The following is a 19,945-nucleotide window of genomic DNA, read 5'->3' as shown; positions in this document are numbered from 1 at the left end:
AGGTAAGGGAACAGAAGGCATCAGACCGCACCGCAAGGCCACAGTCCCTGTCTAAGAAAAGAAACGCTTGCGAGGAGGTTAAAGACAAAGCCCAGGTATGCAGTGGGGACGTCGGGCAGCATGGATGAGGTGCTACAGCTCACGGCTCTCCGCACACACGTCCACTGAGGGGCTCCCGGGTGTCAAGCTCCGCGAGCCTGGCCCCTTCCAGTGGTGGGACAGGCACAGTCCCTCTGCGGGCAAGGACCGAGCGCCGGGTGGGGCCAAGCCCAGGCCGAGACCCTGAGCGGAGCTGAGGGGCGGGACCGGCCAGGCGCGAATAGCCACAGGGCGGCAAGCGGGCCGCCACCGACAGGGCGGCGCGGGGCGGGCAGTGGGACAACGTGAGGCGCGGAGCGGTGCTCCCACGCGGGTGGCTCACCTGAGGTCGCCCAGTCACCCGCCGAGCTCTCAACGCGCCGGGAAGGCGCCAATCCGCGCCGCTAGCGCCACCAGCCAATGGCAGAGCGACGGGCGCCGATCGACAGGTCCCAGGGGCCAACCGCCGGCGCCTGTGGGCGGGGACCCAGGGAGCCCGCGAGGAGACGCCCGCGCTGACGGTTGCTAGGGACGCGCCGAAGTCCGTCTACGGCGCCTCGGAGGAACCAAAAGAGACGGCGCCTCCGCCAGCGCGGTCCCCGGACGCCGTTTCCTCCGGTCTCAGGATCGAGAAGAGTGAGGACCGCGGACCTCGCCTCTCGGAGGCCTCGACCTGAAGGCGCGGAGCAGAGGGCGGCTCCCTCACGGCCCATGATGCCCGCGGGGCCGGGGCCCGTTTCGGGCTGCGGCTCCCGCAGTAGCTAGATCGGCATCCAGGTCCGACCAGCTCTCCCGGACCCGTTAGCGGACAGGCCCCGGAAAAGAGAGCGGGCGCCCCGGGCTGAGCGTTAACTGGAAGCGGCCCCTTTGTACGGGCTCTGTCCACACCGCGACAATATCTGCCCAATTCTGCAGACGCCGCCGCCGAGGCTCGGAGGGACTGGGGAGCCGCCCCGCCGTGTCCCGCCACCAGTCCACGAGCGCAGAGCGACCCCAGGCTCCTCTCCGCTCGCCTGCAGGCTCGGCTCCGTGCTTGCGGCCCCGATCATCCCTGCCCTCATCCCGCTTCCCGCCTCCAGAACCTCCAGTTCGCCCATTACCTGCCTGGCGGGCGGGGAGACTGGCGGCGCGGAGGCGGAGGCCCGCGCGGCCTCGCGGGTGAACTACAACTCCCATGAGGCTCTCGAGCCGCGCAGGAGCGCAGGGCCCCATTGGCTGGGAAACTTCCGAGCTGGGAGCGCTGATTGGCTGAGGGGCCTGAGGCGACAGATTCCGGAAAGGGAAAGAGCAGCCAACATGGCGGCGGAGCGCGGCGCGGGCCAGCAACAGTCGCAGGAGATGATGGAGGGTGAGCGGCCCCGCGGGGCGGCGACCGAAGGGCCCGGCGGGCGGGGGCGGGAGCGGCGGCCCGTGCCAGTCATGCCCGGGAGAAACGGGGCGGCCCGGGCCCAGCCCCGCGCGCCCCGTGACATCTGCCAGCCGGCAGGGCGGGGGTGGCCCCGGACAGCCGGACGCGGACCCCGGTGCTGAGGCGGCAGTGGCCGGGAGGGCGCGGGCGGCCGGGGCGGTGGGGGCCGCAGGGCCGGGGCGAGCGGCAGGAGCGCCGGGCTTGTGGGTGAGGACTGGGGACGCGGCGGTCCCGCAGCCCCCTGCGCCCGCCCCAGCTGCTGGGAGCCTCGCACCCAACCCCTGAGCTTGACCCGCGAGACAGGTCCCCAGGCAGCTGACCGGGAAACGAGGCGCGGGCTCGCTGGGACCCGCCCGGGGCAGCTCATTGGTGGACGCGGCGGGGGTGGAGAAGGGTCCTCTGGAAAGTGAACCGGTTGAGGGGAACGGCTGACCCCAGCCGAGAGTTGAGTGATAGAATCGACAGGTTCCTGTTTCCAGAGCTATAAAGACTGATTTCAGCTCTTTGGCTTTGTAGAAAACCAGCCTGCATGCGTGCTATGTATGCATATAGTTACATGCACACCCAGCCCCAGTGGAGAGCCAGTCGTGTCTTTAAGCGCTCCTTGTACTTTTGGTTATGCTTGTTTCCCGAGCGCTCCCTAAGAGAAGCTGGGGTCTCCAGTGTCAAGTGTTAGGGAAGGGGTGGAAGAGGCGGCAGCATGTTTGGGAGTGATCGCTGCAGCAGCCAGAACCAGCTCCCTGCTGCACCTCAAAGGATATACCAGTCAGCCAGGCTGGAGACCAGAGGGGGGGGCGGGGGGGGGGAGGGCAGGAGAGAGCAAAGGCTGCCTCCGGTGAAGGAAAGCACACACAGGCATAGGGGTGTGAGGGAGTGTGACCTGTCAGAGTGACCAAGGGTGACAGTAGTCCTGGAGGGGAGTGTGGCGGGTGAGGCAGGCAGGGCACGTGGTGGAGGGCCTGGGTGGAGGGGAGGCGCTGGGGAAGGGCTTGGACCTGGAGACCTTTGGGCCTTTCTAAGCAGGGAGTGACCAAGGGTGACTGGTCCTGGAGGACAATGTGGCGGGTGAGGCAGGCAGGGCACGTGGTGGAGGGCCTGGGTGGAGGGGAGGCGCTGGGGAAGGGCTTGGACCTGGAGACCTTTGGGCCTTTCTAAGCAGGGAGTGACCAAGGGTGACTGGTCCTGGAGGACAATGTGGCGGGTGAGGCAGGCAGGGCACGTGGTGGAGGGCCTGGGTGGAGGGGAGGCGCTGGGGAAGGGCTTGGACCTGGAGACCTTTGGGCCTTTCTAAGCAGGGAAGCACCTCTTCTTACCGCCTTCTCCCCGCCCTCCCGCCTCTGCCGCTTCCTCTTCAGCTGTCTCCCTGTCTTGGTAAATGGCAAATGGGAGGAAGCCTAGACAGTTCCTTCTCTCTGGCAGCCTCCCATTCCACAGATCAGCTAGCTCTGCGGCCCCCGCTTCCCTAGTATCTCCCAGTATTTGCTGCCTCTCCCGTCGCCCCTGCCAGCACCTTGAGCCAGGCCGCTGTCCCCAGGGCCCCACGGTCACCTGGTGTGCTGACCTGCTAGCCCATATGGCACTTCGGCTGCCCTTCATGAGCTAAGCCCCTCCTACCCTGGGCTCAGCTGCACCAGACCATTGCGCAGCAGACTTGCTGTCCCTTAGCCTGGACCGCAGAGAGGCTGTGCCGGGTGACGGCTAGCTCGTTGCATGTCTCCGTGCGTGTCGTGTGTGTGCTTCTGTGCCTGACAGCGACTCTGGTATGTGGGTGCTGCAGTGGCTCCTCCTGCTCATGAGGAGACCGAGGCTTCGAATAGGAAGCAGCGGGCCAAAGCTATGTCTGTCGGGGTGAGGCGCAAACTCAGAAGAGTCACGGGCCTTCTAGACATTTGGGGAGTCAAAGATCAGATTTGGATTCTGGGATCAGATCAGAGTCTGGAGAATAGATTGAAACAGACTGACAAGCCACTGAGAGACCAGTTAGGAGGCCAGGCAGGAGCACAGACCACAGGCAGTGAGTAGCGGATCCAAGACAGTTGCCAGGAAGTTTCAGGAAGAAGGAATGGCTGTGGTGGTGTTAGAGATGAAGCATCAGGACTTGGCCGACAGCCTTTCCTTGGTGCTGCTTTACTAATCCCAGTGGGAGACTCGGAGTTGAAGCAGCGTCCCTCCCCACAGAACGCACACCCCTCTGTAGATGAGCTGTGGTCAGAGAAGAGAGAATCCTTGCCCTGTGACTGATGATGCCACCTGTGAGTGCTCTAGCTCTTCCAGACAGGCTTCCACAGAGGTTGCAGCCAAATGAAGAAAAAGGAAAATTGTCTGACAGTCTTGCCAAAAGGTTTTCACCAGTCAGCTGTATTCAGCTGAGCTCCCCAGGCGATGCCAGAGGTAAAGAGCCTCGCCTGCCAGCATAGCAGGCGTGACAGATGTGGGCTTGATCCCTGGGTCGGGAAGATCCCCTGGAGGAGGGCACGGCACCTGGCTCCAGTACTCTTGCCTGGAGAGTCCCTTGGACAGAGGAGCCTGGCGGGCTGCGGTCTGACGACTGAGGCGACTCAGCCCTCAGGACAGGACTGTGCTGGGCTAGCAGTGCCCTGGTGCCTGGGGCCGTGACTCGTGTGGGGCGTGGAGCGCTGCTGGCTGTCTTCTCCTTTTCTAGAGCGCCCCAGTGCCCACAGTCTGATTTGAGTTAGTCTTGATTTCTTTCAGAACGTGGGCCTGTGAACTGGGCTGGTTTTCTTGGCCAAATGGATAGTGGAGCCTGGATGAAGGTATGTGGCGGGAGGGTCACACGGTCCCCTCTGTGTGGATATCCAGGCAAGAGGGCGCGGACAGGAGGTGCTTCTCTGCGTGTTACCATTAGCACGTTCAGCCACGAGCCACCCAGGCCTTCCAGATACCTGGCGTTTCACGAGTTCCTTGAGAGCAGGAATAGTGTGCTCCTCACCTTTGTAACCCGTGGCCTCCCTGGTCTACCCTCTTCCCAAAGCCCAGCCCCCCTCCTCTGGGTGCCTCACATGGTGCCCAGGACACACCTGGAAAGCACTCAAATATTTGTTGACCTGAATTCAACAAAAGTTCTTGAATGCAGTCTTTCTGACTCCGGCTGGATGTCAGTCTGTTACATGTTCCTCGCAGAGCCCCCTGACGCGAATGTGCGTTCTTATCGGTGTGTGTGGGTTCAGTTGACAGGCGGGTTGAATCAGAAGAGTCGGGTGACGACGAAGGGAAGGCACAGAACAGCGGGATGGTGGCGGACCTCAGCGCACACAGCCTGAAGGACGGAGAGGAGCGGGGGCAGGAGGACCCAGAAGGTACCGGGCCGAGGGGAGAGCACGAGACCCCCTCAGCGGCAGGCTGCAGGCTCTGTCGCCTGTGCCCAGCCTGAGGGATGGGGGGCGGATGCCACCCGGCACGTGCCCAGGCCACTCTGGAGGCCCACAGGGCCTGGTGGGCGAGGGCTCGGAGCAGGGCCCCCTCTGAGGTGCTCGCTGAGTCAGCTCCACACTTAGGGCCCTTGCAGGCTAGATGGGTGGCTTCCTGATTTCACGGAAGGCAAATGCGGCTGCTAGTGGTACTGGTACAGATGTGTCCTCTGGAACAGAACCAGGAAATCGCTTATTCCCACGTGTTCTGAAAGTGAGGTGGAAGTGCAGTAGACATCGTGTGCCCTCCTTTCCTGCCTCGGTCACGTAGACTAACTGTATCTCAGAGAAGTCATTTCTGAGTCCTGCTCCACCATGCTTGTAAGCCTGAGGGTCAGCTTCTAAATTGTCTTCTTAGTGATTAGAAACAGCAAAATGAATTTAGAGGTGAAAAGAGTGTTCTCCGCCTGTAACGGTGGTTTTTCACCCCCTGAACCATGATCTAAACCTTTTTTCTTTGTTTGCTTAGAAAATCAGTTTCCATTGAAAGGAGTGAGAGAATCCATACACACAGAAGGATGTCCAAAATATATTAGGTGAAAAAAGCAGATTTTTTTTTTTTTACAAACAATGTGCATGTTAAAATCCTATCTTTGTTTTTTAAATAGTGACAATAGCATGTAGTTCTACCCACCTGAGAGAGAGAGCGCAGCCAGTGCTCGGGGCGGGGGTCTCTGAGCAGCAGGCTCGAGAGGCTCCTGTGCAGCCTGCATTCTCTGGGCTTGCCTCCGCTGTGTGGGGTTTTAAGGCACCAGTACTTGTGCGTTCCCCTTACGGTAATGGAAGCAAAACTAATCTTTAAAGTAGCATCGTGCTCTGTGCCAGCACAGATGCTCGGTAACCATGGCAACCTAATTTCAAGGCAAACGGCGACTACCACAAGAGTACCAGTCGCCTTATTTAGGAACTTCAGAGGCAACATTCTGGAAGCCATGTGGGTGGAGAAGCGCATGGGAGGGATGGGCGACAGCCCTCCCTGCGGCTGAGTCACAGGAAGGCCAGGGGGAGCGCCACCTGCCGTCACATCCTGCCGCCTGGCGTGCCGACCGCCTGGCGTGGGCGCTCCCCCCCGGGCTGCTGCCTCCAGGAGCCTGGCTCGCGGTCCTCCGGGAAAGCGCGCCTGTGTAAGCCCTCAGCGGCCCGGGCCTGCCGCTTCCTGTGCTTGCCTGGGTCTTTAGGTTCCAGCGGACAAGTCCCTACCTGTCAGCTGTTCCTTTTGCTTGTTTCCTCTAAGTGACTGTTCTGGCGCTTGAAACGCGGGCGACAGGTTCAGGAAGATGGCTGGTAGCTTCTGTCTCACAGGTTAAGCGGGCGTGTGCTACGTGGATTACAGGCAGAGCCCTTAGCCGTGAGGCCGCGTGTCTGGGTTTGGACCCCAGCTGGCCTGGCCACCCTGCCTTTGTGGTGGCATGTGTTTCTTTGCAGCTTTGAGTTCCTGGTGTTGGCTGTGCTGCCTTTTGAAGACGGATCATTTGGGGCAGTCTCTTGGTTTTGCCCAACTCCTTTCATTTAATTCTTGGATTTGTTGACATTCCATAAAGCTGTGGCTGACGTAGAGTAAATGGCGTGTTTGTTTTTTTTTTTAAGCAGCCGTTGTTGACAGTGATGGAAAAGGTGGTCCAATGAAGTTGGCCAGTGTGGGGCCAGGAAGTCTCTCGGGCTGCTCCCGAGTTGGGCGCGCCTTTCTGGGGCCTCCAGTCCAGCCTGTGAGCTGCCCGTGCTGGGGAGGCACCAGGGCTATGAGGCCAGGATGTGGGCTGTGTTGCTGAAGGGGAGACACAGAGGCAGGAGGCCGCTGAGCGGTGGTGGTAGCCATCGTCCCTGGGGCGCAGGCCAGACAGCAGGCGCGCCCACCAAGGACCAGGCGCTCTGCGCGCAGGCGGCCCAGCTTCTTCAGCAGCAGCTCGTGAGAGCAGAGGCAGGCTCCACAGAAGTGCTCTCCGGTCGTGCACGTGGCCTCCTGCAGCCCTGATGCCCCTGGCAGGCTGGGAGAGCGGCTTGCCCTCCTAGTCAGACGCGCTGGTCCGGACCTGCCCTCCTCGGCCCCGCCTGGCCCCTGGAGACCCGCTCTCCAGGGCGGGCTGGCTCCCAGCCTCCCCGGCTCCTCAGCAGGCGCTGTGTTTCACTTATTTGGCAAGGCTCTTTGATCCTGTCGGTTGAACTGAGCCTCATTTTGTTGTGCTCTGTGCAGAGAGATGTGTCTGTAGATGCAGGGCCATTTTCCAAAGCAATGAAAGGCACGTCCTAGAACATCTGATGTGCCTGGCGTGACCCACATTCAAGTGGCCTGATTCATTGCCGCAGACCAGAAGGGAAAAACTGGGGGCAGGCTGCCCCCAGGTGCCGCTGCAGGCTGTGCCGGAAGGTGGCGGTGGGTGGCTTCCGTGCTGCTGGCTGCGGTCACCTGAGGCTCGCTCGCCGCCCCCCCCTTCTGCCAACAGCTTCAGACCACATTTCCTTTCTTGGGAAGTTATAGGACGTAGGTGGAGTCTTGGAGACCTTTGCCAGTAGCTGAATTCAGGACCCAGAGCCTTGAGAGGTGCCGCTTGTCAGGTGTCGGCCCCACCGCTTGGTCGCTACCCCTGGGTGTCGCCTGCAGGTTCCTCCTTTGTTGAGCTGGCCGCGCGCTTCAGGCAGCCCGCCCCAGCTGGCCCCCAACGGCCGGGCACCTGCTCCTGGAGACCAGAGCTCTGAATGGGCTTTTTCTTCTTCCTTTTCCAGAAGGACAAGAGTTGCCTGTGGATATGGAGACCATTAGCCTGGACAAAGACGCAGAGGTAACGCTGCCTGCTCGGCCACCCCAGGGGCCTGGTGGCGGAGAGCCCTGCCGTCAGGCCGTGTTTTATGAAGGTGCCAGATTAGTAGGCGATTCCCTAGAGGCAACAGTGGTCGGGGCCTCCCTTGGCTGGTCAGAGTCCTTGTGTTCTCACTGTTTTTAACACCAGGGCTTGGTCTCGCGTGGCGCTGTACACACGGAGAATTGTGTGGCAGAGGCAGCCGTGACCGCTGCACATCCGTCCTGGTGCGAGAAGGAGCCGCAGGCGAGGGCGGGGCAGCCCCTGGGGGTGACGGGCGCGCGCAGGCGAGAGCAGGCTTCTTGCACCACTAGTTCAGAGGGTCAGCCTCATGTCAGGCCGCTGCCTGTCACGGCATAGCTGTGCCCGCGCCAGCTGGCCCCATGACTCCGGGCGGCACTGCTCCCCGAGCCCCGCCGCCTCCCAGCCTCCTCGTGGCTCCAAGCCCGGGAAGCGCGTCTCCAGGTGCCTGTCTGCAGCTGAGCTAGGTTTTTTCTGTTTCAGGATGTAGATCTGAATCATTATCGCATTGGAAAAATTGAAGGATTCGAGGTGCTGAAGAAAGTGAAGGTGAGAGGAACTCGTCCCTGCATGGCAGGGGCCCGTGTGACCCTGCAGAGTGCATCCCCCCACTGGATGTGGGTAAACCGGAACAGATCAGTTCTGCGCGGTGACCGTGCTCGGGAAGGTGCCACGCTGCAATGGGAGCATCCCTCGGGCGCCTTTGATCCTGAGCCCTGCAGGGTGATAGGCTGGACGCTCGGCTAGCTGGCTCTCCCCAGGTTCGCGCGGTGGCTCAGATCGGTGGTGCCTCCGTCGGAGCCTGCCTGCAGCCACATGCAGCCCAGACTCTATGTGCTTAGCTCACTGGAGTTCAGCGAGTTCCCTCTGCTGGAAAACAGCACCCCTCCCCTTGCCCAGCGCCTCCCTCACACAGCAAGAACGCTCATCAGGGCCTCCCTCCATCCCCGCGGGTATCTGCCCGTCCTCTCCAGGTCAGCACCGTACTAGAAAACAGGAGGAAAACCACATCCCCACCCAGGCCCCAGGTGCGGAGGCCGAGTCTGGGACAGTGGGCACTTCCTACGGGCCTCCCCGTCCCCTCTGTTAGCTGCCCTTTTTCTGTCCCCCAGACGCTCTGCCTCCGGCAGAATTTGATCAAGTGCATTGAGAACCTAGAGGGGCTGCAGAGCCTCCGAGAGCTGGACCTTTACGACAACCAGATCCGGAGGATTGAGAACCTGGACGCGCTGACAGAGCTGGAGTGAGTTGTGAGGCTACAGGGGGCCTGGCAGCCGCCCCAAAACCAGCCCTGCAGCCCGAACTCGGGCCGGGGAGCCCCCGCCCACGGTCAGGGCTGTGCCTGGCTCCGCAGGGGCACCAGCTTGCCCACAGTCCCAGCCTGCACGTGAAGCCTTTGACTGGAGATGTCAGGCTGAGCTCCTTGGGGAGAAGACGGTTTCTGTCCTCAGCCTCGTGCTGGGAGCCGGGGCAGCAGGCTTTGGGGGCCCTATGGGCTGCCCGCCCCGCCACGTTCCCCGGGCGGGCTGCTGCCTCTAAGTCAGCTACGTCCTGAGCTCGGCGTGACCTGTGCTCGTTAATGAATGCTTTGCCTGTTCCCAGGGTTTTAGACATTTCGTTTAATCTACTGAGAAACATTGAAGGAGTTGATAAGCTGACACGACTGAAGAAGCTCTTCTTGGTCAACAACAAGATCAGCAAGATTGAGAACATAAGCAGCTTGCGCCAACTGCAGATGCTGGAGCTGGGGTCCAACCGGATACGGGTGGGTGTGGGCGCGGGGCGCGGCCTGGAGGTGTGCAGGGTGTGCAGCTGTGTCTCTCGAGACCGAGTGCTCACTGGGGGTCGGTGTTAGTGAGAGCGTGGCCCTTTCTTCCACACACAACATTCTCTTGCTCCTCATTCGAGTCACGATGTAACTCTTAGCAGACGCATTGCACTCTGCCCGACAGCAGCCCCAGCGCTTTGCTTTTGAACATGCCGCTGGGTGTGGTTTTAGACGCACCTCTTGGCGCAGAAGGGGCACATGCGCAGCGGGGGATGGGCCCCCACTCCGGCCATAGGAGGGTGGGCACAGCCTGGTGCGTAGTTGGCCCATCCGCCCCTGCTGAGTGGCTGAAGGCAGGGTTTCTGAGCCCTTCCTCCACCTGCATGCCAGAAATGCCCCTCCAACTTTTGACAGCTTCTAGCACACTGGTCAGCTCAGGTTGGCCCTTGTGAGCTAGACAGGACGCAAACCAAGGAGAGTGTTTGCGGCAAAGGGCTTCTTGTGACCGTTGGTGGTGGTGGTGGTGTGGTCGAAAGTAGCAAAGCAGCACGTGTGAAACTCGGAGTGGTCCAGGCATCAGCGTGTTCCACAGCATCCCTGTGGGAGAGAGGGGCTGCGTCACAGCCGACGCAGGTGACGGCAGGCGGGGCTGCCCTGCCTCTGAGTCCTCGTCCTCCCGGGCCAGCCCCGGCCCATCCTGCTGTGAGGACTGAAGAAGAGGCTCACTCCGCCCTTGGAGGCCCCGCTGCAGCCCCTGCCGGAAAAGCTCAGCCAGCCTGTTGTGGGAGAGTGGTGTACCCGGGAGGCGGGGACCTGAGGCCTGCCAGGGGCACTCACTAGCACAGCTGCCCATGGGGCCCTGGGGAGCACGGGGCAGAGCGGGGAGGAGCCTGCAGGCGTCCCAGGCCCGGGGCTCCCGCAGCTGCCACCCGCGGGACACCACCAGCGTCTGTTCTCAGGTTGCACTCTGAAGTGAGGTTGCCTGGGGGATCCCAGAGTGGGCAGTACCTGCCCGACATCCAGGCAGCTCCGTCTGCTCGCCCGAGGGGACGGGCCCTTTCCCCTCCCGTGACTGCTGCCTGTCCTGATTTTCACAGGTGATTGAAAATATTGACACGTTAACCAACCTGGAGAGTTTGTTTTTGGGGAAAAACAAGATCACTAAGCTTCAGAATCTGGATGCACTCACCAACCTGACTGTCCTCAGCATGCAGGTGCGGACCGCCCAGCCTCCTGCCCCGTGGGCCCCCAGGGCAGGGCTTTGCTCCTCCACTGTCTCCATGCTGGGCAGCGCTTGGCTTCACTGTCAGTGAGGAGTGGAGACATCACACTGCACAGATCTACAGCTCACGTGACCCACGCGGGCCTGAGGTTTCCTTCCGTAACACGCCACGTGTCCTCTAATGAACATCCAGGCGGTGTTTAGCCAGGGCAGCTCGTCTCTCCACAGCTCACGCCGTGCTGGGCTCCTGGTGGGAGTGACCCCCCCATCCTGTCGCGTCCGTGCCCAGGAGTGTGCCACCTGGGCATGGTTGGGCAGCACCCACGTGGGGTGGGCAGTGCCCACGTGGCTGCGGCCCGGCTCCTTTCATCAGGAGCAGGTGCGTGGTGGTGGGCCCAGGGGCTTTGGTGGCAGGCCGTGGGGACAGGAACCCCAAGACCACCCATGCCTCTCGGAAAGCAGATGTTGCGCAGATCTGTGTGAGGAGCGAGCGCTGTGCTCTAACTTGAGTTACGATGGATGCCAAAGGAAATGAGAACTAAGTGATTTTAAATATTCTGATTTTGACATTTTTGAGTTAATTAAATTATTTGAGGTAGGCCTTTTTCAAGTAGATTTTGAAAAGTGAGTTTTGTGCATCAAAGCTTTTGGCCGTGTGCACGAGCTTGGCCCAGGACAGCAGACGCAGGGCCCTGGTCTGGTCCCTCTGGGCCAGGCCCCTGTAGCTGCTGTGGGCGGTGCCCTGTTGTCAGGAGCCCCGTGTCCGCTGCCCTGCTCCCAGAAGCCCCCGGTCTCACGCGTTCTGACTCTCCCTGCAGAGCAACCGGCTGACCAAGATCGAGGGCCTGCAGAGCTTGGTGAACCTGCGGGAGCTGTATCTCAGCCACAACGGCATCGAGGCCATCGAGGGCCTGGACAACAATGTAAGAGCCCGCCGGCCGTGGGGCGGGGGCGCAGGGGCCGCGGCGGGCGGTTCAGCGCACGGCCTGCGGGCTTGGGGAAGATTTCTAAAAAGGAAACCCTAGGGACTTCCCCGTTGGTCCAGTGGTTAAGCTTTCGAGCTCCCAATGCAGGGGACGCAGGTTCGGTCCCGGGTGAGGGAACTAAGACCCTGCATGCATCGTGGCACGGCCAACAATAGTTAAAATCTTTAAAACGGAAATCCTGGGTGTCCCTGTACCGCGGACGACTCTCAGTTATCAGCTACTGCCCTCTCTTCCTGCCCCTGGCCACTGACTTCTGGCCCCACCCCCAGCTGAGGGCCCAGATCCTGTACCGTCCTCGCTCCCTCCTCCTCCCCGCTCCTCCCCCTCCCTCCCTCCTCCCCCTCCCTCCCCACCAGCCCTGCCCACCCAGCACAGGACAGCCTTAGGAGCACTGGCCAGGGGGGCAGCCCTGGCCCTGAGCCTGCAGGAGGCCCCTGTCCTCCTCAGCTGCCGCAGGCCAGCCTGCTCTTCCTCAGCACAGTATTCGAGACAAATAGAGTGCTTGAGCTTCCCTGGGCATTTCTCCTGTTTTAACTGCCAGCAGGTGTGGCCCAGCCGGCCTCCTGGGGAGCGCTGCGCTTCAGTCCTGGCGAGGGCTTCTTTGGCCCTGGGCCTCATCAACATCAGTGAGGTTTTAGGGGAAACCCACTTTATGGACTTGGTTTCACCACCATTTACAGAATTTTGGAAAAGCTGGTGGAATTTGCATCCAGTGGGTGTGGTCACCTTCCCCTGCCTTTCAGTCGGGCTGTTTGCAGAGCTGGTGTGTAGCCTGGGTGCACGCCTGGGCGGTGCAGAGCAGGAGGTTGAGGCCAGGCTCTGAGAGGCGGGGCTGGGCAGGGCCCCCTCGCCACACCAGTCCCCTCGCACAGCTGCAGCGTCTGCACAGGAGAGGGTGTGGCCCCCAGGAGCAGCAGGACAGGGCGGGAGCCTGGGAGTTGTCCCGGGAGGTGTGTTGCAGTCGCCCGGCCCAGCCCAGTACTGGACCCCATGTGGGCCTCTGCAGCTAAATAGAACAAAAGAGTTGTGGCTTTAAAGTAATTATATTTTTGTGAGGTCCTCCTAATCAAATGCAACAGGTTTTATCCAACTCAAGAGCAAATATTCTCCTGTATTTTTCTCTGAGCTGCATCTCTTAGCTTCCCTGGAGTTTACTCTTGTGGTGCGAGGCCAGGCAGTCAGTGATCTTTCCCCCAAACGCAGAACAACTGCTCCCCCAGCGCCCTGGGGCCGCCCTGCTCAGCGCTTCTCCAGGGGCCAGGCCTTCCCGCTGGTCTGCCCGCCCCACCTTACCCCCATCCCCCTCCTTACCTTTTTTTAAGTAATTAGTACTGGTTTGCTTTTGAATGAGGTTTCAAACCACTGTCCAGCTCCCCAGAAAATCTCAAGGTACCGTCAGGCACGTGACAGGGTCCTAGTGCGGAGGTTTGGGGCCGTTCTGGCCGCTGGGCGCCCCCGCGCTGGTCTCCGCACGGGGCTGCCACAGGGACACGGCCTACACATGCCAGCAACACTGTAGCCCGGCCAGCTCCTGCCCTCGCGCTCCCCACGCCACCCAGCCTCTGAGGCGGGCACAGCAGGCCTGGCTGGGAGCTCCCCCCACCGTCCCTAAGCCTCCTTCTGCGCGGTTCTCCTGAGTCCCTTTCCGCCCAAAGCCCCCGCACCCTGCGGGCAGGTGCCTGCTGGCCTGCTGCAGTCAGCAGCCATCTGAGCAGCACTCGGCAGAAGCAGCCCCTGCACGTGTCAGCGCCCAGACGGGCTGCTCGAGCGCTCCTCTCTGCACTGGAAGCAGGGCCCCTTCCAGAAGGGGTGGTGTGGGGTCTGGCCCTTCCCCACCCTTGCTGCCGTAAGTGAAAAGGGACTGTTTCAGAATCATTTGGGTTTGGATATCTCCTTGGGACAGGCACTGGATAAATGGTGCTACACCTGCTGCCCTGCAGGGCCCACCCCAGGGGCCCAGGCAGCCTCCCAGCACCCAGGCCTCTTCTGCTTTGGCAGGTGTTACCTGCCCATTGGGGTCCTTTGGACCAGGATGTGGGAGTCTGGGTTGTGGAGTCTGATGGCACTAGTTTCAGACCCCAGTGATGAGCTCAGTGAGGCAGCGGAGAGGATTCGGTGTAAACTGGGCAGGGGGCTGCAGGAGGGGGCAGGGCCATGCCCCCCACCCCTCCCCGCCAACACCCCCTTTCCTGTGAGGGCAGAGGGCAGCTCGCCTTGCACTGTAAGCCCAGCGCCCAGCACGGTGTGCGTAGCCACACAGTCACAGCAGAACCGAGGTAATGCAGGAAATTTTATCTCCTCGTTCTAGAACAAACTCACAATGTTGGACATTGCGTCAAATAGAATCAAAAAGATTGAGAACGTCAGCCACCTAACAGAGCTGCAGGAATTCTGGGTGAGTGCAGCGCATGTGCGCTTGCTGGCGCTCAGCTGAGCGGGTCCCGGTTCCCGGAGTGTGTCCGCGGTGGCTCTGGGGGCCGGACCGGGGGCCGAGGGCTCGGGGGGCTGCAGACGCGGTCCCCACGCTGCGTGTGGCCCTCCAGCACCAGCGTCACCAGGGAGCTGGGTAAAGTCATGACTGTCAGGCCCTGCCCCAGCCCAGAAGCAGAGCGGTCAATGGCCAGGTGCGTGAGAACATGAGAAGCCCTGATCCGTGTGGGTTCATCCCAGGATCGCCGTGTGGCTGGAGGGCTTCCAGACGCAGCCCTGGGGCCATGCTTCCAGCTCAGATGGCTAGAACCACGGGAGGAGGTATGGGTGGGCCTCTGCGGTTGGTCACCTGGAAGGCACCGGTGTTGGTCTCACGGCAATGGGTGTGGTTCCTGGAGCCCACAGATGAGAAACGAGACATGAGAAGCGGGGGTTGCAGGTCGACGCCCAGCTAAAATCCGCAGTGTCAAGGTTCCACACGCGTGTCCCAGGCGTGACTCCTGCAGGGAGTGCCGTGTGCAAAGCGTGCGTCGTCAGAGATCTGTGCTGTGTCCACGGCCTGCCCCTTGCTTGGCTGGCCATTCTGCCAACCCTCTGACGTCCTGTGTGTTCTCTGCTCCCCGTCTCAGAAATGACCCAGGCTTCCCTGACTCACAGCGGCCCGCTGTGAGGACGCCGCTGCCCCTTAGTGACGGTGCTGGTCTTGGGTGCCATCAGGGCGTGATGCCAGGACCGGCCACTGAAGGCTGGGGTGCTGAGCGAGCTGCAGGAGCTGTGGTTTGGTGTGCAGCCCAGCCCTGCAGGAGGGCATGGCCGGGGGTCGGCAGAGGATCGGAGCAGAGGGTCTGAAGAGGCAGGGAGCCGCACAGCCAGAGCAGGAGCCCAGAGCCGGGGTCCTGACCGGGCTCACCCCAGCCCGGCTGGGTGCCGGCCCTCGTGCCCCACAGCCCTCCTGGGAGCCTGTGCTGGCCTGAGTGACAGAAGCCCTGAGGAGGCAGGGCGCCCCCATGGCAGGGTTGTGAGCAGACTGGCTGTGTCTGGGGGGCTCGCGTGCTCTCGGACCCCTAGCTTTCTATGAAGTAACAGACTCCTAGTCTCATGCCAGCAGCCTACAAGTGATTTTGTTGCATAAGAAAAATAGTTTGAGGATTCTCCCAGACCTTGGTTTTGTTTCAAGCGTTGCTGAATTTGAGGGGAAGTGAATGTGAATTTTGAATGTAAATGTCAACCACCAGAAACTACTGGAATAGACTCCGGAGACCATGTGCCTGGAACGCCCTCCCAGCTGCGTCTGCAGCAGGACCCCACATTGGTTCAGGCAGGACGCTCACGTGCGAGCCCAGGATCACCCGCCATGAGTTGGCAGAGTCGTCGGGGTCACCAGTGTGCCCACGTGATCAAACATGCCCGGGAGAGAGACGGCCACAGGCTGCCGTCCCCATGCGCTCTGTCTGCGAGGGGTGCTGGTCAGGACGCTGGGGGGACCTCCGCTGTGTCCACGTAATGCAGTGGTCGAGAGTGGAGCGGCTGGAGAACAAGCTCGCGGCCACGGGGAGCAACCTACTGCATCCAGAATGTGGGCCCTTCTGCACGACCAGCAGCCAGCTTGCTTTAAAGGTCACTTCATTTGACAGGAAAAACTGAGACGGAGGCGGGAGACAGTCTAGATCGGAAGGAACTAAAATGGTGCTTCCAGGAGGGTCTTTAAGAAGATGAGAGCACCAGGAGCTCACTCCCCACACCTTGCTCCTTCACGCCTCAGCTGGGAGAGCACAGAAGGGAGACGTACAGACAAGCCCCCCCCACCCACCCACCGCGTGACCCTTCCAGATATTCTAGAGTTTTTGTGGAGATGATACAGGTGAATGGTTTTGAGTTTGATTTTGAAAAAGTACAAAGACGCGTCTGGGAGTTACCTTGTCTAAGCCATCCTTTACAACGCACTGTTGGTGCTGAGCAAAATCCCTAGGTCCACTTTACTATATCCTAGAGGAAACCGCCTGGAGGCTGGCCGTGCTATGGAACACCCGAACTGATAAGACATGGGGCTTATGAACATAGTAACTGCTGGGACAGCGGTGTCAGCAGAGCTCTGAGGGCTCACGTGGGAAGCCTGTGGGGTGTACGTCTGCTCGAATGACTGGAGGGGCGAGGAGGCGCGGGCGAGTCATGGACACCACCACCAGCGACACGGGAAAGGGGTCGAAGTAGATCCCGCTGCCAAGACCTCCCCTCTGAACGGGGGACAGGGCTCGGCTTGTTCAGTGAAGGTGTCTTTTCACTTCTGTGAACGTTATTGACACTCACGTGTCACAGGCCCTGCGCTTAAGAACACACCTCGCAGCGCTCCCCAGTTGCTGCCCTGTTTTGTAGCAGAGACACAGAAGCCATGCTTTTTAAGGGAGAAAATACAAAAAATGCTTATAAATAGACTCTGTTTTTCCAAAAAAAGGTAGAAAGTTGCTGGAGTCCAGCCCCAGTGGATCCAGGGTAATTCGAAGCGGGGATGGAGTCGGCAAGGGAAAACTTATTTATTTAGAAATATAAAGAGAGATTAGGAAAGAAGAGTGTAGTAGGAAAATTAGTGGAGAAAAGAGGCTGAATAACTTGGTTTTCGTGGAAAAGCAATAAAGTTCCAAGACAAGGAGTTTGCACCACCTGCGTTAGGCCACCGGCGCCTGCTTGAATAGCGGAGGGTGCCCCGCCTTGGGCTCCCTCTCTCGAGAGTCTTAGAAGCCCCGGGCAAATAAGTAGACTTGGAGAGCCTCTGCATTCCAAGGGATCAGCCTGAGAAAGAGAGAGAGAGTCAACTCGGGGGAGGCCAAGCTTGTGCAAAAACCCCATAACTTTAGTTTTGAAAGGTGTTTATATACCCTGCTAAGTCACTTCAGTCGTGTCCGACGCTGTGCAACCCCATAGACAGCAGCCTACCAGGCTCCCCCATCCCTGGGATTCTCCAGGCAAGAACACTGGAGTCGGCTGCCATTTCCTTCTCCAATGCATAAAGGGAAAAGTGAAAGGGAAGTCGCTCAGTCGTGTCCGACCCTCAGCGACCCCATGGACTGCAGCCTTCCAGGCTCCTCCGTCCTTGGGATTTTCCAGGCAAGAGTATTGGAGTGGGGTGCCGTAAGTTTTACGTAATGGAAGATACAGAGTCATGCGGGGGCAGCAGTCCTGACCCTTTCTGCATATCTTCCCGTACACAAAAGGTCTCAGGTGATTTACATTGTCTTCTGGCCAAGAGGCCTGTTAACGCTTTATGGCTCTCTTCCTTAATGGATGTTAATCTCATTCCCCCTGAAGTGTTCTCCTTTAATCTGCATCTCCTTAAAGCACTAAATGAAGCTGCGTCTCTGTAGAGCGAAGGCGCAGTGGGTTACAGCAGAGAAGGTGCTCAACTCACAGGTCTGTGTTGCTGCTTGTTTTTTTCCATATACCAACTATATCAACAAATAAAAGATAGGACCGTTCGGCAGCAAGTGTTGGCTCAACAAATGAAACCCTTAATCAGTCCTTTTCTGATGATGTTGACTCCTCGGAAGCCCCTACATTCCTAGGATGTTTTAAGCTTCCTGTGCCTCCTGCAGTCAGGAGGCCGCAAACAGTCACATGCGCAGCCGTAAGAGTCCTGTGGGCAGGCTGGAAAGCCATCAGAGGGGTTTTTGGATTGAAACACTCTTATGCCCAGGAGACGACTTATCTAAAAGCTCTAAATTAACTTTTTCCAGATAAAGGTGGTAGGGGGACAGCCCCCTGTTAATGTCAGAGGAGTTGGTGAAAGCATAATGCAGTAAGGTAGGCAGACTTTGGTTTTGGGGGTAGATGCTCGAGAATTTCCAGGGGGACCCCTGAGGCTCGACCCCAACTTTGCCACGGGTGGGGTTCCTCACACTGGCTCCCAGCAGAAAGTGCTGCTTAAAAAAACGAAACAAACACTAAAGACCATCTGGAGAACAGAGCCTTCTTTCTGTCCAGTCTGGAAGGTGTATGGCACATAAGCTTTGGGTCCAGGGCCCCCCCAGGCCACAGTGGGAGCCGGAGCAGAAGGGTGGAGACAGCCAGTGCTAGCGTGCTTTCCAAGGGGCACGTGTTGAAGGCTGCACCCTGTGCTCACGCAGCTCCGCTGTGGCAGCTCCTGTTGGCTGGCCATGGCCTGCTCCTGCCGTGACTGCACCTGGCCGCAGTGCCTGGACGGCGCTGATGGACGCGTGGGCGGGGCCTGGTGGATGGGCGGGGCCTGGAGGGCGCAGGTGGACTGGCGGGGCGGGCCTGATGGACGGGCAGTGCCTGGAGGGTGCTGGTCACAGCTCCTCCCGGAGCAGCCCTTGTCCCTTTGCAGTAGAGGCGTCTGGTCCCCCCCGCCCCGGGAGCAGGCCTCGGGGCCTCCACAGCCTCCGAGTTTTGGAAATCTGGGTGTCCCAGGGCGGCTGACACACAAGGCCCACAGGGAGTTCCGTGAACACGGGCTTCCTTAAGCAGGCGAGTCTGAGAAAGCCTGCCTGCCCGGGGTGGGGGCAGGCGCTGTGTGTCGGCTCCTTCGTCCCTCTGCGGACCCGGACATGGACTTAGCGGCATCCGCCAGGTTCATCCCACGGGATGCGGCCTGGCCGGCATGCGCCCGGGTGGACAGCCAGCCTCTCTTCTGCGTGGGGCGGGGTTGGGGGCGGCTGTGGGGTCCTGAGGCTTCTCTTGACGTGCGCCTGTCCCCCCAGATGAACGACAACCTCCTGGACTGCTGGAGCGACCTGGACGAGCTGAAGGGTGCCAGGAACCTGGAGACGGTGTACCTGGAGCGGAACCCCCTGCAGCGCGACCCGCAGTACCGGCGGAAGGTCATGCTGGCCCTGCCCAGCGTGCGGCAGATCGACGCCACCTTCGTCAGGTTCTGAGGCCCGCTCCTGCACAGCCTCCCGGCCACGGTTTTAATCCACCCGTCGCTCCTGCAGCGTCACTGTATCAGCAGTCACAAACCCACAGGCAATAAAAAGGCGCTGAGTGAAGCTGTGTGTGCAGGGCCGTCCCCGCCGGCCGGGTGTGGCCCCCCTCCGTGCTCCGTGGCCCTGGGCCCTGCCCCTGGCCCGTCTCCATGTCCTCCCCTCAGAGGGGGCTCAGAGCCCCCTGCAGGGTGAAACTGAATCTGGGAGGGTGTCCAGGACCCTTGGGCCTTTTTGCCCACAACTCTGCAGTCTCTTGGGCTGGTAGATGCCCATTTGTAAACTATGTATTAGCAATAAACTGCAGGCAGAGGGCACCTCAGCCTCTAGCGCCCTTGGAGGGCAGGGGCCCCCATCGGCCCCCACAGCCCTCAGGCCAGAGGAACAGCCTCCCCACGCACGGCATGGGACCTCTGCAGGGTCCAAGCCCACCGGGTCGCAACAGGACTGTGTCCAGGGAGCTGCCCTCGTCGCCACGCTTACATTGCCCCTTCTTACCCTATCAGTATGCTTTTCTGTATAAAACTCACACCCACAGTCACCCTGGGTGTGACAAGGACCTTGTCATCTCGTGGGGCCTCAGACTTGCCCTTCTGTAGCCTGAGAACCAAACCACACGGACCCCGGGGCTCCTCCTGCTTCTGAGGCTCAAGCTGAGCAGCCAGTGTGGGCCCCTCCTGCTTTGTGTGTCTGCATCGGTTCAAGGTTAAGTTTGTTAAAATGGAATTAAAACTGCATGTCCTCGGCTGCTCCGTAGCCACATCTCACGGGGGCAGCCAGTCCCTGTGGTCACAGGGAGTCCTGCAGGCACGCTGCCCAGGAGCTTGTCACAGAGCCGGGCATCCACGTGGGGGTTGGGAACTCAGAGGTGACCC

The 19,945-nt window shown here is 60.4% G+C and overlaps 1 protein-coding gene across 6 annotated transcripts; it reads left to right on the top strand.

Moving 5' to 3' along the window:
* Window positions 1,330–19,136, top strand: PPP1R7 (protein phosphatase 1 regulatory subunit 7). 6 transcript variants are annotated; one of them, XM_018039876.1, is made up of 11 exons: window positions 1,330–1,426; window positions 3,665–3,877; window positions 4,675–4,803; window positions 7,636–7,691; window positions 8,214–8,279; window positions 8,843–8,973; window positions 9,333–9,495; window positions 10,596–10,712; window positions 11,539–11,643; window positions 14,015–14,101; window positions 18,849–19,136. In XM_018039876.1, the coding sequence occupies exons 2-11, from the start codon at window positions 3,727–3,729 to the stop codon at window positions 19,023–19,025; spliced, it is 1,182 nt and encodes a 393-aa protein (XP_017895365.1). In that variant the 5' UTR covers window positions 1,330–1,426; window positions 3,665–3,726; the 3' UTR covers window positions 19,026–19,136. The 6 variants fall into 6 exon arrangements, with proteins under 6 accessions (XP_017895365.1, XP_017895374.1, XP_017895400.1 ...); XM_018039898.1 differs by lacking the exon at window positions 3,665–3,877 and adding an exon at window positions 4,199–4,260 and having other exon boundaries at window positions 1,346–1,426; XM_018039907.1 differs by lacking the exon at window positions 1,330–1,426 and adding an exon at window positions 4,199–4,260 and having other exon boundaries at window positions 3,785–3,877.

The sequence above is a fragment of the Capra hircus genome, chromosome 3 (assembly GCF_001704415.2).
Source record: "Capra hircus breed San Clemente chromosome 3, ASM170441v1, whole genome shotgun sequence".
Classification (NCBI taxonomy): Eukaryota; Metazoa; Chordata; class Mammalia; order Artiodactyla; family Bovidae; genus Capra; species Capra hircus.
The sequence above is the reverse complement of the archived record's forward strand: the minus strand, read 5'-3'. Positions and strand labels throughout refer to the sequence as shown.